The sequence below is a fragment of the Cordyceps fumosorosea genome (assembly GCF_001636725.1).
Source record: "Cordyceps fumosorosea ARSEF 2679 chromosome Unknown scaffold_2, whole genome shotgun sequence".
Classification (NCBI taxonomy): Eukaryota; Fungi; Ascomycota; class Sordariomycetes; order Hypocreales; family Cordycipitaceae; genus Cordyceps; species Cordyceps fumosorosea.
Genome location: NW_017387302.1, coordinates 1,412,495 through 1,426,830, shown reverse-complemented (window position 1 = coordinate 1,426,830; position 14,336 = coordinate 1,412,495). Strand labels below are relative to the sequence as shown.

Genomic DNA, 14,336 nt, shown 5'->3' with positions numbered 1-14,336 from the left:
GCTTGCGCACATAGTGTCGCGTTACCAGTTCAAAAGATGGAACCCACCCACCTTGTTACTGGTAGCTTATTTGGCCTTATGTTCGGCACATAGTTACTACCTGTTTTTATTATTTACTCTTTATTAATACTTTCTTTAAATTATCCTATAATTTCTAAGAAAACTATTATTAAGCTTTAAAATTTATTTATTTTATTAACAAAATATTATTTATATAAATTAAACTTATTAAAATATCTAAAGTTTTTATATTAATTTTTTAATATTTTTAATAAAAGAAAGAGGAGGGGAGGGGATAAAGAAGTCTAATATAGTAGAATAATAAGTCTTAATTCTATTATATAATCTTATTATATAATTTATAAAGTTATTATCTAGTTATATAAATAGTAGCAGCTTAGCTAATGTGCGACCGTAGGCTGCCCTTTAGCCAGCCCCTGCGATCCTGGCAAATCCGAACAATGTGCCCCAGAACGGGAATGCATGTCGATTGCGACAAAGGCAACGACCCGAGGGCTGATGCGTCGCCCTTTTGTGAGGTTACGGAAGCGAGTTTCCACAGGGGTGCCCCTGGCCCCGGCCCCAATGATAATATCTACGCAGCAGGGTATGTGCGGGGTTTAGCGACTTCTGTGGTTCCGAGGAATAGCTGCTTGTTTCAACCAGCAAGGGATCATAAACTTGAGCTGTGAGCTTCCTGGACACTCGTCCCGGATCTCACCAGTCGGCCTCCTTTCAAGGGACCTCGTCACGGCCAATCTTAGATGTTCATTTACCAGTGGGGCAGACAAAATGAAATGAAGACATAACCTTAAAAACTTTTTTGTTCATTTTTTATTTGTGCTCGAACAACATGAATTCAACGGCAAGCCCTCGCATCTGCGTAACAGGCAGAGGAAACCCGTTAGGAAAAAACTCGGCCCAGAGCGGACAAATCCCAGCATGCAATCATACATGGCACCTGAAAGAGCTAAGCACGTCGTTAAAAGATGCAGGAACATTCTGCGGCCCGGGTCTGTTCGATCTGAAGGAGCGCCCTGCGCAGTTATAGTCCCTGCTCTTTGTTAGGTGATTGCCGTTCTATGTGAATTGGCCGAACTTACTGATAGTAGTTGCAATTTCCGCAACCCGCCGCCTGGTCAAATGAGGAAACCATGTCATTCCAAGACGCCGGAAAATTATCTGTGCACATTAGCAAATCAGCAGCCTTGCTGGCGTAGGGGGACGACGGTCTGTCCTCGCCGTGTTCGCGGCTGGGAGAGATTTGACGTACGGCATCCAGCAGGACAGTTCATTCTAAAACATGGTCCTTCCAGGCCATAGTCTCTGCAGAAAAAGACGCCAGGGGCCAGCGACTGAGCCTCCTGCGCACTGATGGCCGTCACAAACAGGGAGAGTAGAACCGCAGCAGACTTCATTTTTTTCAGTTCAGACTTGTGGATGTGCTGTTGTGAATCTGGGAGGCAAGGGCTTGCAAGACGGGCACTGGGCTGCAATTTATATTCAAGACAGTACGAATGCTTTACTGTGCCGCGCGAATTCGACTGCCGCAAGAGTATACCGGAGAACCTGATCGAATGATGATCCCCTCTCGCTCCAATACCTGCATGTTCTAGACATGGCTTGAACGGAGGATTGTTTTCTTTGCGTTTGACAAAGGCTATCCGAGACAAACATTCCGTGCCCGACAATGGGTCCAAATGCAAGGCAGGAAGGCTATTAAACAGCTCACCTGCAGGGTCTTTGTTCCACCGTCTCCAGAAAGACCATGCGACATTAGCATTTCAGCTACCGGGAGCTTCAACCGCATTTCAGCTACCGAGAGCTTCAACCGTTCATATACAACAGGCAGGGTAGCAAGGTCTGGCTTCAGCCAGCCACAGGAGAAGTACCGCCTGCACGCCAGAAACCTGTAGTAGCCTGCAGTGTCACTCGTCCCCCCTTGGGCCCCGGCCGGCCACAGAACTTCGGCAGCAGTGCCACGTCTGGATTTTGTAGGCTGTACCGCAGCCGGAACTAGGGATGCCGCCTATATGGGACGGCGATCTGCAGGCAGAGACGGGCGAGGGCCCGAGACACACAGAAGAAGACGCGGGGCGTATGCTGCGACATCCTAGTGACTTGTTTATTAGAGTCGGGTATCCATAGAGAGCCTGCATGACTGTGTTGTAGCGTGCACAGCTACGACTCAGGCATCGTGGAGTACACTTGGCGTGTCGCTCCCCAGGACCGTCAGGTGCTACATCGCTGCGGGTAGCTGCTGTAAACTCGTGTTCAATTCATCAATTACCGCAGTTGCAGTATAAACCTCCGGAGTAGTCGGTCAGGTGAGACGTCTGCCAAATGTTGGGCTCATGTCTTCCTTGCGTGGGGGATAGGCGACATGACGCTCGAGTGCATGTTTGCGTTGCGAGCCACAAACACCCTGTTCCTGGACTTTAAAGTTTTTCAGCTAATCTGCAGAGGGGTAGGATTACATGCGTGATGAGGCTGCAGCCAGCGGCCCGCTATGATGCAGTTGCGTGTCTTAGACAACTTGACGGCCCAAATGGGGGCGAGTTTGTAGAACGCCATGCTTCCTCCGGCCCACGGCAGCGGCCGGTCGCACGACCCCAGTGTACGGCGAGACCCCAGCTGGACGGGATGCATCGACGTTCGCAGGCGGCTGATTGGCCGACAGTCGTAGTCAGTGAAAAGGTGGCGCTGTCTCACAAATACAGAGAACCATAGGCAGGCGTCGCAGACGTGTAGCTGATTCGTATAGCACACAAGTAGCGCCGGGAGCGTAGATGACACGGCGTTGAGCGCGTCGCCTACCTTGCGACTTCATCAGTCCGCTTAATAGACCTTTCCACGATTACGCCAGCTTAAAGCCTCCTACGCCGTAGTTAAACATCTAAGATAGGAGACTTTAAGAAGAAAGATATATTAGTATATTAAAACTTAGAGAGAATATACTTTCTTCTTTCTAGAACTATTAAATAGATTAGACTAGAAACTAAATTTAAAAATAGTACTATATTATAGTTTCTTTATTATACTAGAAAAATTATATAAAAAAACTTTAAATATTTTAATTTATTTAATTTATTTAAATAATATTTATTTTTATAATTAATTTCTTATAAAAGTTTATAAAATTATAAAACTATAAAATAAAATATTAATATTAAAAGTAGTATTTTTTAAAAATCTTTATATTTTATTAAAAGTCTCTATTAATTATAATAAATTAAATAAATAAATAAATAATACCCTCTTAATAAAGAAATAAGTACACTAGAATTCTATATTCATTATTAATACTATCGTGACTGCTTGATTCTAACGTAGTAGTTGTGTTCAACTGAGACCAGGCGAACTGTATCTAGTGCCATATTTCAGGTATGTGTCTAGAAGAGCCTTGATCTGCAAATGAGGAATGTTTGTGGGTGGCTGAACTAAATACAGCATTAAAGTAGGGGTTCAGTTATGTAGGTTGATCTGCTGGAAAACTATTACAAATTGCATATTTTGTTTCAGAATTTCAGCGTATATAGAAATACTTTCTTCAAGCCGTCAGATCGCAGTTGTAAAAGCTGATACTGCCCAAAAAGCATTCGAGCCATTCAAAGAAGGTCACACATTATAGCGCTATCTCTGTCTTTAAAGACGAGGGATGCTAGTATCTCTAGCTCGACGACGGTCTGCTAATATTGCGCCTTCGAGCTCTAACATATTCACTATTTGCGCCTATCCGTAAATAGAGCGTTGTTTTTATGCGGCACATCGTCTAGATTCCAGCATTGAACCGCACTTGAATTCGTCAGAATATGATCCCATTCAACGCTAACCGCGGGCAGCATTTGGCGGGTCGGCGCATTACTCAAAGTGACTGAAGTCTGCTATTTGGATGATTAGAGTATTCTAACGCTATTTGGGGCTATATAACTTCACTGTGACTGACCGAGAGTGAACATGCAAGTCTTAGACAAAGCGTCACATTACATTGGGCGTTTGTGTAATTAGAGTCATGTTTTGACGGTGGTGGCATAATGATGCCACGGAGAAATCCTTCTGCAAAAGGCCCTTCAGCCGAGGCCGGCGATGTCCCGAAGTGCCTTTCTCTAACGGTTTCCTGTGTGATAGTAGGAAATTTGATGAAGGAGTACTTGGTGTCTTAGACGGTTGACACCGGCACATCTACTTGTCTGGCCACAGATCCGCGGAGAAGCTGCTAACGGCCATAGTCGCACAGAGAGCGGTCCCGTCGTTGGTTGAACTGGTTACAGTCTCAATGAACCATGGACGATCTCCATGTTCTCGTTGCCCAAATCCACACCTTGTTTTGCAACCCAACGGCGTGAAGCTAAAGGCTCTCCATTTCGGTTTTAAGGCAGCACTACGATGTGCGACTGAGGCACCGCTGGCAAGTACTTAAATAAATGGGACATTTTATCCAAAGACTCTCAACCCAGAAAACGCTTTTCAGTAAGCTAGCATTCCACTTGACTCCCATCTTAGTACATCCCTTACATGCCATCCGTACAAATGAAGCTCACATACCTCCCACTTTACACCATCGCTTGTGCTTTGCCCACCAACGATGCCATTGTCAACTTTTACTCGGACGGTCACTGCGCCCATATTGTCGGATGCCGTAATATCTGAGACAACACTTGCGCACCCGACAACCCCGCGTTCAACTCCACTACGACTGGCGGCGGGGGCTAGAGACTTTGGACATATGATTATCACTGGGGTTGTCCGCAGGGGTCGGTAACTGGTTGCCTTACCACGGAGACAGCGGGTAAATGTTTTCGAACGAAGGGGACTAGTTATTCCGTCGGGTCTTGGTGGCTGCCAACTTCATGTTAAACTTAAGCTATCCGGTTAAGCCAAGTTCAAATCGCCCATTTCAAACAAGCGCAGCATACTGGTGTCTAAGAGGTAACAGCAACCATCATACTACTGCCTGTGAAGTATTACGCTTAGCACTATACTAGGGTGTTTTTTGCCCTATCCGACCAGGTAGGCTCAGTAGAATCAGCTATACTCCCACTAATAAAATTTCACCCATAGGAAGAAAATCTGCCCTACTATCCTGCCTATCCCTTCACCACCTGCAGCTAAGATATAATATATATATATATATATATATATATATATAATAACATTACTATAATAATAATTTTATTTAATATAGTTAATAATTATATTAGATAGATAAATAAGCTAGCTACTCTACTTTTATACTTAAAAGTAATTTTTAAAAGGTTAATAAATCTATCATCTCGTCAAACTGGAGATAGTCGTTCTTGGCTTCGAAAAAATTTCTAGCTCTATGGCTTTGCGCATATCAGGCGTCAGGTGGGGGTTCCGCTCGGGCGTCGCGGCAAAGTGCGGCGCGGTGACCGCGGTGCTGAAGTCGCTGATCCGGCAGCCCAACAATTGCCGGGCCGCGACGTCGATCCTTATGATGCCGAGCTGCTGCAGCTTCTTCACGTCAACAAGCAACTTCTCCGCGTCGGTCTGCCGGAACTCGTGCTCCTCACCGGGAGGCGCGTACTCCTTGACGATGCCCGGATCGGCGGTGGCCGTCCGTCCCGCCCCAGGAAGCGCTCCCGGTATGGGGCTTCCTCGCAGACAGCCCCAGGAAAATTTACGTTACTGTTTAACTCCATACATTCATCAAGTTGGGCGTGCAGCTTCCGCTCGTGTTCCTCGTCTAGCAGGACATAGCCGAAGCAGCCGATTGCAAGATCCTCGTGCCCAGCCTCTTTGAGCCTGGCAAAGGCGCGGCACTCGCAGTTGGACTCGTCGTACTCGTAAAAGGCTCTCATCATTTCCCAGTCTTTTCGGCCCATATAATAGTGGGGGTTCATCCAGTCCTCGTCTAAGCAAAAGCGGAACTACACGATACAGCCGGGTCAGCGATGCTGCCTGCCAGGAGGGAGAGAGGGTGCACATACCAGTTTCAGTGCGTATATCTTACTGCAAATCCGCACCTTCACGACGTGTTCATGGAGCCCTTCGCCAATGTACTCGAGAAACTCAATCTTTTACAGACCGTGGAAGTCGAACGGCTCCAGCTTGGGGCCATCGCAATTGCGCAGCGGCACAAGATCATCGCTCGAGCGCGGCCAGTCGGGAAACACGCTTCCCAACATCACGAACAGCGGTAACAGAGTGCGAGGGCAGAAAAGGGAAAAGTTTCGGTGAAGTGTGGTGGCTCGGGAAGCAACCTTGGACTATTAGGTGAACTCGAGATAGGCGAGTAGATGGATTGCATTGGAAGGGACCCTCGGCGAGCCACGGCTTTTATAACTAGAAAACCGTGGCGGGCGCAAGTATTAGCGCTCGCATTCACGGGTACAATAAGGCGTGCCATCTTGATGCCGTTTGTCGTCTTGGTACTATATTGTGAAGGTCTGTTCGACCCTCGTGGGACGACGACGCGCATTTCGTGCAACTTTCTTAGTCATCAAGCCACGGGCATGCCACCAGTGCTATAAACCACCAGTTGTCCCAATCAACAACGGCCCCTAACAAAGTGCAAGACTCAAAAAAGGCTAGCCCAAAAAATCAATAATGATAATGGCTAAACGTATAACATCTGTTACATTCAAGTGCAGAGAGTAGGGAATACTGTTGACATGATACTTGCGAAGCCACCCAGCAAACTAAATCACAGTTGCACCAGCGGTAGTCTATTCTTATTGGGTATCTGTTAAGCGCCACAAGCCACAAAGCCACAAAGCCACAGCGGTAGTGGCGTCGGCCAGGAGTTGTAACTTGTTCACTTCTTTTTCCTCGTGCTTTGCCCAATTATTATGAAAGAAATAACACGTTAAAAACCATTAGCCTACGTAGCGGTAAAACATCCAAGTTCTTGTTTCAGACGCAAGTATTCGGCTTGTGAGCCTCGTAAGTAACCATGGATCGTGCCACCAATCATAGCCGCGCTTTCTGACAACCAGCTTGGAGATATTAACCATGTAAGTATTTAAAAATCAATCAACTACAAATTTGCGTCTTCAAAAATATGTATTTAGGATCTAAGTCTTCAAAAACCATTCAACTAGAAACATAACCAAAATACATGGATATCTTGTGAAAATACTAAAGCCAGTCCGTAGTTCTTTTATTCCCATGGCGTGTCACTCATCTCCTGCACGCCCACCAGACCAATCCCTGGCCTACATACACTCCACGAGGACCATCCAGTTGCCTGCATGAAGCGGCCATGCCCAAGTCGCGACTCTAGAAAATCGGGACCGTGACGTCGACGGAATAGTCCACATTCTCCTCGTACGTCTCGATGCGGTCCGTCTTGGTGTTGAAGAGGGTGTCCCAGAAGCGCGTTTGCTTGCCGTAGTTGTGGCTCTTCTTCCAGCCGGTGCGGTGGTGCAGGTCGTGGTCCTCGATGGCGAGGTCCATGTTGAAATAACGCAGGAACGGCCCCGCGGTGAGCGCCGGCGAGCCGCGGATGCGCAGGCCGCTGTGGCCGAAGAGCTCGATGAAGATGACGTACTCGTAGCAGATCCAGGTCTCGTAGAAGCCCATCGGCAGGCCCATCAGGCGGCAGCTGGCGAAGGCGAGCACGGGGATGACGACGATGTCGAAAAGCTCCTGCCAGCCGTCGGCGTAGAGCGCGAGCAGCGTGTTGGGGTGCTTGGTGAGGTGGTGCGTGCGGTGGAACTGCCAGAGCCAGGGGATGTCATGCATCGCCCGGTGGTACCAGTAGAACCAGAAGTCGACCATGAGCGGGTACATGGTGAGCTCGACGAGGAGCCAGGCCAGCGGCCAGCCGAGCAGCGAGTCGGGCGTCAGGTTGCCGTCCCAGGCGAGGCCCATGGCCATGGCCGGCCGCAGCGTCGAGGTGAGGAGCAGCGAGGTGACGACCTCGCGCACGCGCACGTCGGGGATGCCGTCGCGTGCGTGCTTGTCGCCGTCGAGGTAGCCGTAGACCTGCCCGAGCCGCCGGATCACCTGGATCTCGCGGATTGCCGTCAGATTGAGCCAGGCGCCGTACAGCGCGAGCGCCCAGCCCAAGGTCAGGTTCTGCCCCGTGTACCGGTAGTAGGCGTAGTGAAGCAGCATGGGCACCGCCGCGTAGGACAGCACCCACCGGTGGATGTGCCGGGCGTTGGAGTTGGGCACCTTGTCCGTCTTGGCGAAGACGGGGATGGGCTTACCGAGCTCCTCGGGGTGGACGGACAGGATCTCAAAGAACCAGTGCCATACCGACCAGGTCTTCTTGTCGGCGCTTTGCCATGTCGCCTTGATGGAGTCTTTGGGGTTGCGTTCCACGGCGGTGGCCGTCGTCACGGTCTTTGTCGACATTGTGGCGACTCTAGGTAGAGAGGTGTGATCCAAGTAGAGGAATAGATGACAGTGTATGGTTGCCGGTATGTTGTGAAGGCGTTAATGGGGTGAGATGGAGAGGGTCGTCAACCTTTCTAGATGCTCACAATATGATGTATTGTTCAAGTTGAGGAGATGAAGTCTATTTACACAATGCGGCGTGATAGTTAAATCAGTGGGGTCATTGTTCCCATTCACATGCAAAACCCCAGAAAGTGCCTGAAACTGGTTGGGGCGGAAGAGCATGGGGGGGTCGTGTAATCAGGTCCTTTCCCCGCTTCAAATCCTGTTGCTGGTGACAAGGCCACATATGATTTGATGCGCGTTGGCTTACATGGAGGTTTACGTCAGGAACCCGAGCCCCTCCCAGGGATTACGTGGCTGTTGATTCACTATAAAGAATGCAAGTGTGACCAGAGTATGGGGTTTCTCTCGCATGAGCCCCTCTCCCAACATATCATCTCTTGCAATACTCGACATGTGAGAATGCATGTGCTTTTACCCAACCCCTCAGTGATGCTGATGATGGGAAGCGGAGACGGGTCAACTCTGAGCTCCTTTCCAGAAGACCAGGCTTTTCACGCACTGCCAGTCTCTGAGGCATGCTCGCAAGATTTCTTAAAATTCAACAGAGTCGACGGTTTTTTCTTGGAAACAAGTTCTTAATCCAATAAGTTTGCCACACATGCTGTTCAATGGCGCAGCGCTGTCCTTGGTACCCCCAACCCTGCATCGAATGGAGGTGCATCGACTCTATGCCTCTTTGGTAGTGGAATTGCCTCATTGGGCGACAATGAGGGGTAAGACAAGTGTGAGCCTCGGCAAAAAGTCAAACTAACATGGAGGAGGCATTGCCGGGTGGGTGGGCCACCAGCACGCCACGTCACGATGTCAGCCCTGTGAGGTGTTGCTCAGGTGTTTTGCACTCGAGGATTTCATGACTTGGTTGGTGCTGTTGGAAGTTGACACTATCACAGGGCTGAACATGCAACGCTCACCAAGGTTCTTGGACCAAGTGGCGCGTTCCTGTAATGCGTATGCGTGTATGTGCATGTAAGCGCGCATGTGCTTGCGTGTTGTTCAGTGTCTTTGTTTCAACTTCTCTTCCCAATATTCCTTTATCAATCACTGATCAGACTCTGTGGCGTAACCTTTTCTGTCACGTTACTTGTACTATGGCCATCCTTTAGTGAACGGGGTGATGGCCATCCAAAAACTAACTCAAAAGTTAAAAATCCGGGCTCATGGCAACAATTTGCGTACACTCGAGGCGCGGTTATAAATTCATTTGACGGAATATTTTTCACCAAAAAAGGGAAAAAAAAGTCGAAAAAAAAGGAACCTCTGCCTGTTGACGAAATGTCCAAAACTCAATAGCCAACTATAGGGTACCACTGAATCGCCGAGTTGTCTCAAGTCTCAACAGTACCGCCTGTCTACACGATCTACATGATGCTCCTCCCTCCGGGCATCTGCCGTTCTTGAGGACTGTAGCGCTTGCTTGCTCTTCTCCCATAGAATGGTGCCTAGTAATTAATTGGTCAGCTATCTCAGGTTGGCTATCGCAGCCCAGGTTAACTATTCCGTCCATTCCGGTGAAGAGGTACTGAAAATGTGGAGAAACCATCTATTTGCATCCAGCCACAGTGACGTCTTGCCGTTGGTTTTCGGCACGATTATCTAAGTCAACTTATTAATGCACAGCCACTTGGCTGAATCTCGACGCCCTTGCCATCAGCCCTGTAATGCCGTCAAACCACAACGATATGCAGGGGCCTTGATGAAATGCAAGGCACAAGCTTCACTCGAACAAAAGGAACAGGGATGAGAGAGAGACGTGCCCTTGCAGGACGTTTGACGTTTCCGGCCAAGCGGCACACCGAGCCCGGGACCACAGAATGAAATGCTGTGCTTGACCGTAGCCAAAACGGTCGAAAATGGCGCCGATCGCCTCGATTCGCAAGGAGCATCCGATGCCCGATCGCTGCTGCTCCTTCACTTCGGATGGTAGGCCAGCGAAAAATGAATGACAACGTCCGAAACTTAAAAACGTCGCAAACGACCGCGACGAAGAACCAGCGACTGCTGGTATGACGGCGGCCCCGTCTCCCTGCAACTACATCATCTCGATCTCTTGCTGCGTCATAAGTGCCGGTATCGAAACTCTGTTTCCATCCAAAGACTACGACTTCAGCTGGGTTCTCATCCTCGCTTGGGCCGTGATGGACGCTGGTGATTGGAGGGCTACGAAAAGCTTTGTCTCCACGAGCGTGGAATCCGTCGTTCGATCGGGTTACAAGCCGGGCTTAGTCGCGAGGATATGGGCGGCGAGTCGTGCTGAGAACACCGGCTGAACCCAGGCTTATGGTGATGATCAACTCGTAGCTAGCCTTGTGTGGGGAAGTGGCCAAGAGAATGGATGGATGGATGGATGGATGCCAGGGTTGAGCTCTGGGTGGTAGCTGATGCTTTCAGCTTGGTGCAATGTGTGACGTTATCCAAAGATTCAGAAACGATGATGCAAAGGTTCTGCTCGTCAGGGAGCATTTTCAGTATAAAGGTTCATCTTGTTCTCACCGGGCATAGACTTTGACTTTATCCATTCATCATCACAACATACCCAATCTCAAGAATTAAACATCAACAAGACAAAATCTATCACCATGGATAAAGCTAAGAAGGCCGTTGCCAACTTCCTGTCCAAGGACGGCAAGCACGACACCACCATTGACCAAGATGTTCGTAACCCTGTTGTCAAGGAGCAGGTCCGCCCTCAGCGACACGAAGAGGTCGTGACGGCGATCGATCAAGAGATCCATCAAGACCATCACCAGACTGTCGTGCAGCCTCTGAGCGTCAAGGAGACCCTGTAAGTCCACTCCTCACCACGTCCTCCTCATACGAGCCCGACTGACCCGAGACCAACAGCCCCGAGAAGCACACGTACAACTTGGTCGGCGTCAATGAAAAGAGCGTCAACCACGCCGACGCGGCCGGCACCAAGGCCGCCCTTCAGCAGGACGCCGCACAATACACCAGCGAGCGCACCGTCGGCGCCACGGAGCACAGCACCGCTACCGGCGCCGCCGTCACCGGCCAGCGCACCCACCACCACGTCCACCACCACGTGCAGCCCGTCATCCAGAAGGAGACGATCCAGCCCGAGGTCGTCCACACCACCGTGCCCGTCCACGAGGTGCACCAGGCCGCGCCCATCCACCACGAGACCACCATCCTGCCCATCAAGACCATGGACGAGTTCTTGGCCAGTAGTGGCGGGCAGAAGTTGGGGGCGTCGGCGGAGCCGCGAAAGATTGCCGAGTTTGACGGATGTCCGAGCCTCAAGGACAAGGCGCTCCAGAAGGAGCAGGAAGCGATCCACGGCGGCGGCGGCGGCGGCGGGCTCAAGGACAACAAGGTGGCGTTTGGAACTGGTGGTGTTGAGAGCGGCAAGACAAAGGCCGTCTCCAACAGTGTTGAACATACCACTCAGGCAAAGACTCTTGTCAACGGTCACTAGCTTGGACGCTTGACTGCATGTACGATGGTTATGCTGCGATAGCTGATGCTTTAATTGTATCATTACGACTGATAGCTCAACTGCGTCTAATTCAGAGTGCAAAATGAGTCAACATGATCATGGAGCAGATGCTTGGCTCTTCGAAATGGCGAGAAGCACACGGGGAATCAATTCTTGCCAAGCGCCTTTCCCTACAATCGATTAAGACTCGCGGCAGAGGTGCTGCTCAATCGTATGATGTCACTGCCCGATAAACTTTCCACCTTTCAACCAAGAATGCCAACTCAGAAATCGTTCCTACTCACATAGACACCGTTTAACCAACGGCCGTTGACGGCGCCCCCTCAGGACTATTATGTTACCCATCATCAAGAACGGAGATAGAGCCCCGAGGCAATCAACTGATGTATTAATAAATATATTCGCACCCATGTTTTCAGATGAGCGCTGCAAGGGCGCGTATGTGCACAGTTTCACAGCATGAGACTCTCCAGCATAGGAATGCTCACCCGCATCACCCACACACAACCTCAGCCCGTCTCCCAATTCCATCACCTATCATCAACATAAAACCACCGCATCACCGTATCTCCGTCCTCCGTCCTACAGAAAGTGCACAATGACCGCCTCGCTCGCCTTGACCGGCACGTCCACCGTCCCCCCCGCCACCGTCAGCACATCCCCGTCGTTCCGCACGCCCTTGACCTCCTTGCCGGCGCTCTCCGCCGTCCACTGGCTCCCCGCGTACGTCACCGTCTTGGACCGCGCCGTCGCCCCCTGCGGGCTCGTCAGGTGCACCACGCGCACCCTGTCCACGCCCGCCGGCGCCTGCACGCGCACCCACCGCGCCACCCTCGTGGCCTCCGAGCGGCACTTGCTCCAGTACTGCAGGTTGACGACGGCCGCGCGCCGCGGCACGCCGGCCTCGTACGCCACGTAGGCCGAGATGTTGGGCTCCAGCGGCACGTTCTTGACCTGGACGGTGCGCGCGGTGCCGACCACGTCGGCGACGAACGGCTGCGCGTAGAACCGCGCCAGCACCTCGCCGGTCGCGTCGCCGCCGGAGACGCCGGGAAGCCACAGGCCGCCGCCGGCGCGCAGGTCCTGCTGGATGTGGAAGCGCGAGATGCCCAGCGACAGCCCGTACAGCTGCACGTCGACCTGCCACAGCGCCGCGCCCAGCGTCGCGTCGTCCTTCCACGCGGCCGCGCCGTCACCACCGAGGGCGGTGCCGACCTCCGACAAGACGTACGGGAGGCGCGTGCCGCTACGGCCGGCCAGGAACTCCAAGTCGTCCCTAAACACCTCCAAGCGCGCCGCCACCGCGCCGTGATTCATGAGCCCCGTCTCCAGCCTTGTCTGGCCCTTGTCGCCTGCAGCCGTCTGGTAGTAGTGCCGCGCCACGTCCAGCACCGCATGGTGGTTGTCCAGCCCCTGCTGCAGCACCGACCTCAGGCTCAGCGCGAACACGTCCTGCTGCGCATCGCCGCCCGGGTGCGACGCCGTGTCGAGCGCCTGGAACCTGCGCGTCCCGCGCGGCAGCGCCAGCTCCGCCGCCACCCTGTCGCAGTAGTTGAGGAAGTTGGCCACGTACGTGCCGTTGTTCTGCGCGCCCTGCCACGTCGGCGGGCCCAGGCCGGCCGCAGCCGGGTACCGATCGGGCTCGTGGCCCGGCTCGAAGCTGTGCACGCGGTCTAGGCCGAGGCGCGTCGCCGCGGCCATCGCCCAGCCCGCCGCGTGCGACATGTCCGCGTCCGCCAGCGGCAGCTGCACCACGTACCGCGCGCCGGGGAAGCTGCGGGCCGCCACGTCCCAGTACGCCGGGCCGACGGTCGTGCCGCCCAAGCGCCGGGGGGTGTCGCTAGGCGGCGGCAGAATGAGAGCGCTCTGGTTGGCGACGTACCGCGCGTAGTCGGCGTCGGCGCCGCCGAGGCGGATCAGCGGCGCGCCGCCGGTGCGCGAGGAGACGGCGTCGACCAGGTTCTGCGAGAGCGCGTTGGGGTTTTTGCTGCCGTCGGGGCTGGAGGCGTAGCTGAGGAAGGAGGCCTGGTCAAAGGAAAAGGCGGCGAAGCTGGGGTCGATGTACCGCGACGGGTCGACCTGGATGCGCGGGATCTGCAGAGGGGACGTCTCGTCGCGGGATGCCACTGCGGCGGCTTGGACGCCGATGACGCCGCTCAGCGAGAGCGCGGAGGCCAGCGCAATGGTATATCGAGGCGCCATTGTGCGTTTGCTCATGAAGGAGGAGTTGGGCAGGTGAGCACGCGACAGTAGCAAGTCAAGTGCGGGGGGAGCGAGGGAGGGAAGAATGGGCAATCTTATGAGCCTGTCTGGGGGAATCAACCCTGTCTCGGAAAAAGGTACGGGATGCGGAGAGGGATTGAGGAAGAATCCTACGTGATATTATTAGAAACGAAAGCTAACCACTGCAGGCAGCCTGCTCGTATTTGGGCTGAATCAAGCTGCAGCT

General features: G+C 52.3%; 4 protein-coding genes across 4 annotated transcripts; 1 reads left to right on the top strand and 3 right to left on the bottom strand.

Annotated features, from left to right (window-relative positions):
- Nucleotides 1-5,268: 5,268 nt before the first annotated feature.
- ISF_01605 (hypothetical protein) lies at nt 5,269-5,864 on the bottom strand (the record flags this gene model as incomplete). The annotated part of the gene is made up of 2 exons (XM_018845212.1): nt 5,269-5,600; nt 5,666-5,864. 2 exons carry the CDS (start codon nt 5,862-5,864, stop codon nt 5,269-5,271), a joined length of 531 nt encoding a protein of 176 aa, XP_018707978.1.
- A 1,378-nt stretch (nt 5,865-7,242) lies between these two features.
- ISF_01604 (Fatty acid hydroxylase) lies at nt 7,243-8,325 on the bottom strand (the record flags this gene model as incomplete). Its single annotated transcript, XM_018845211.1, has 1 exon — nt 7,243-8,325. One exon carries the CDS (start codon nt 8,323-8,325, stop codon nt 7,243-7,245), a length of 1,083 nt encoding a protein of 360 aa, XP_018707977.1.
- Nucleotides 8,326-11,009: 2,684 nt separating this feature from the next.
- ISF_01603 (allergen) lies at nt 11,010-11,866 on the top strand (the record flags this gene model as incomplete). Its single annotated transcript, XM_018845210.1, has 2 exons — nt 11,010-11,215; nt 11,275-11,866. 2 exons carry the CDS (start codon nt 11,010-11,012, stop codon nt 11,864-11,866), a joined length of 798 nt encoding a protein of 265 aa, XP_018707976.1.
- Nucleotides 11,867-12,469: 603 nt separating this feature from the next.
- On the bottom strand, nt 12,470-14,089 carry ISF_01602 (hypothetical protein; the record flags this gene model as incomplete). The annotated part of the gene is made up of 1 exon (XM_018845209.1): nt 12,470-14,089. One exon carries the CDS (start codon nt 14,087-14,089, stop codon nt 12,470-12,472), a length of 1,620 nt encoding a protein of 539 aa, XP_018707975.1.
- Nucleotides 14,090-14,336: the final 247 nt, after the last annotated feature.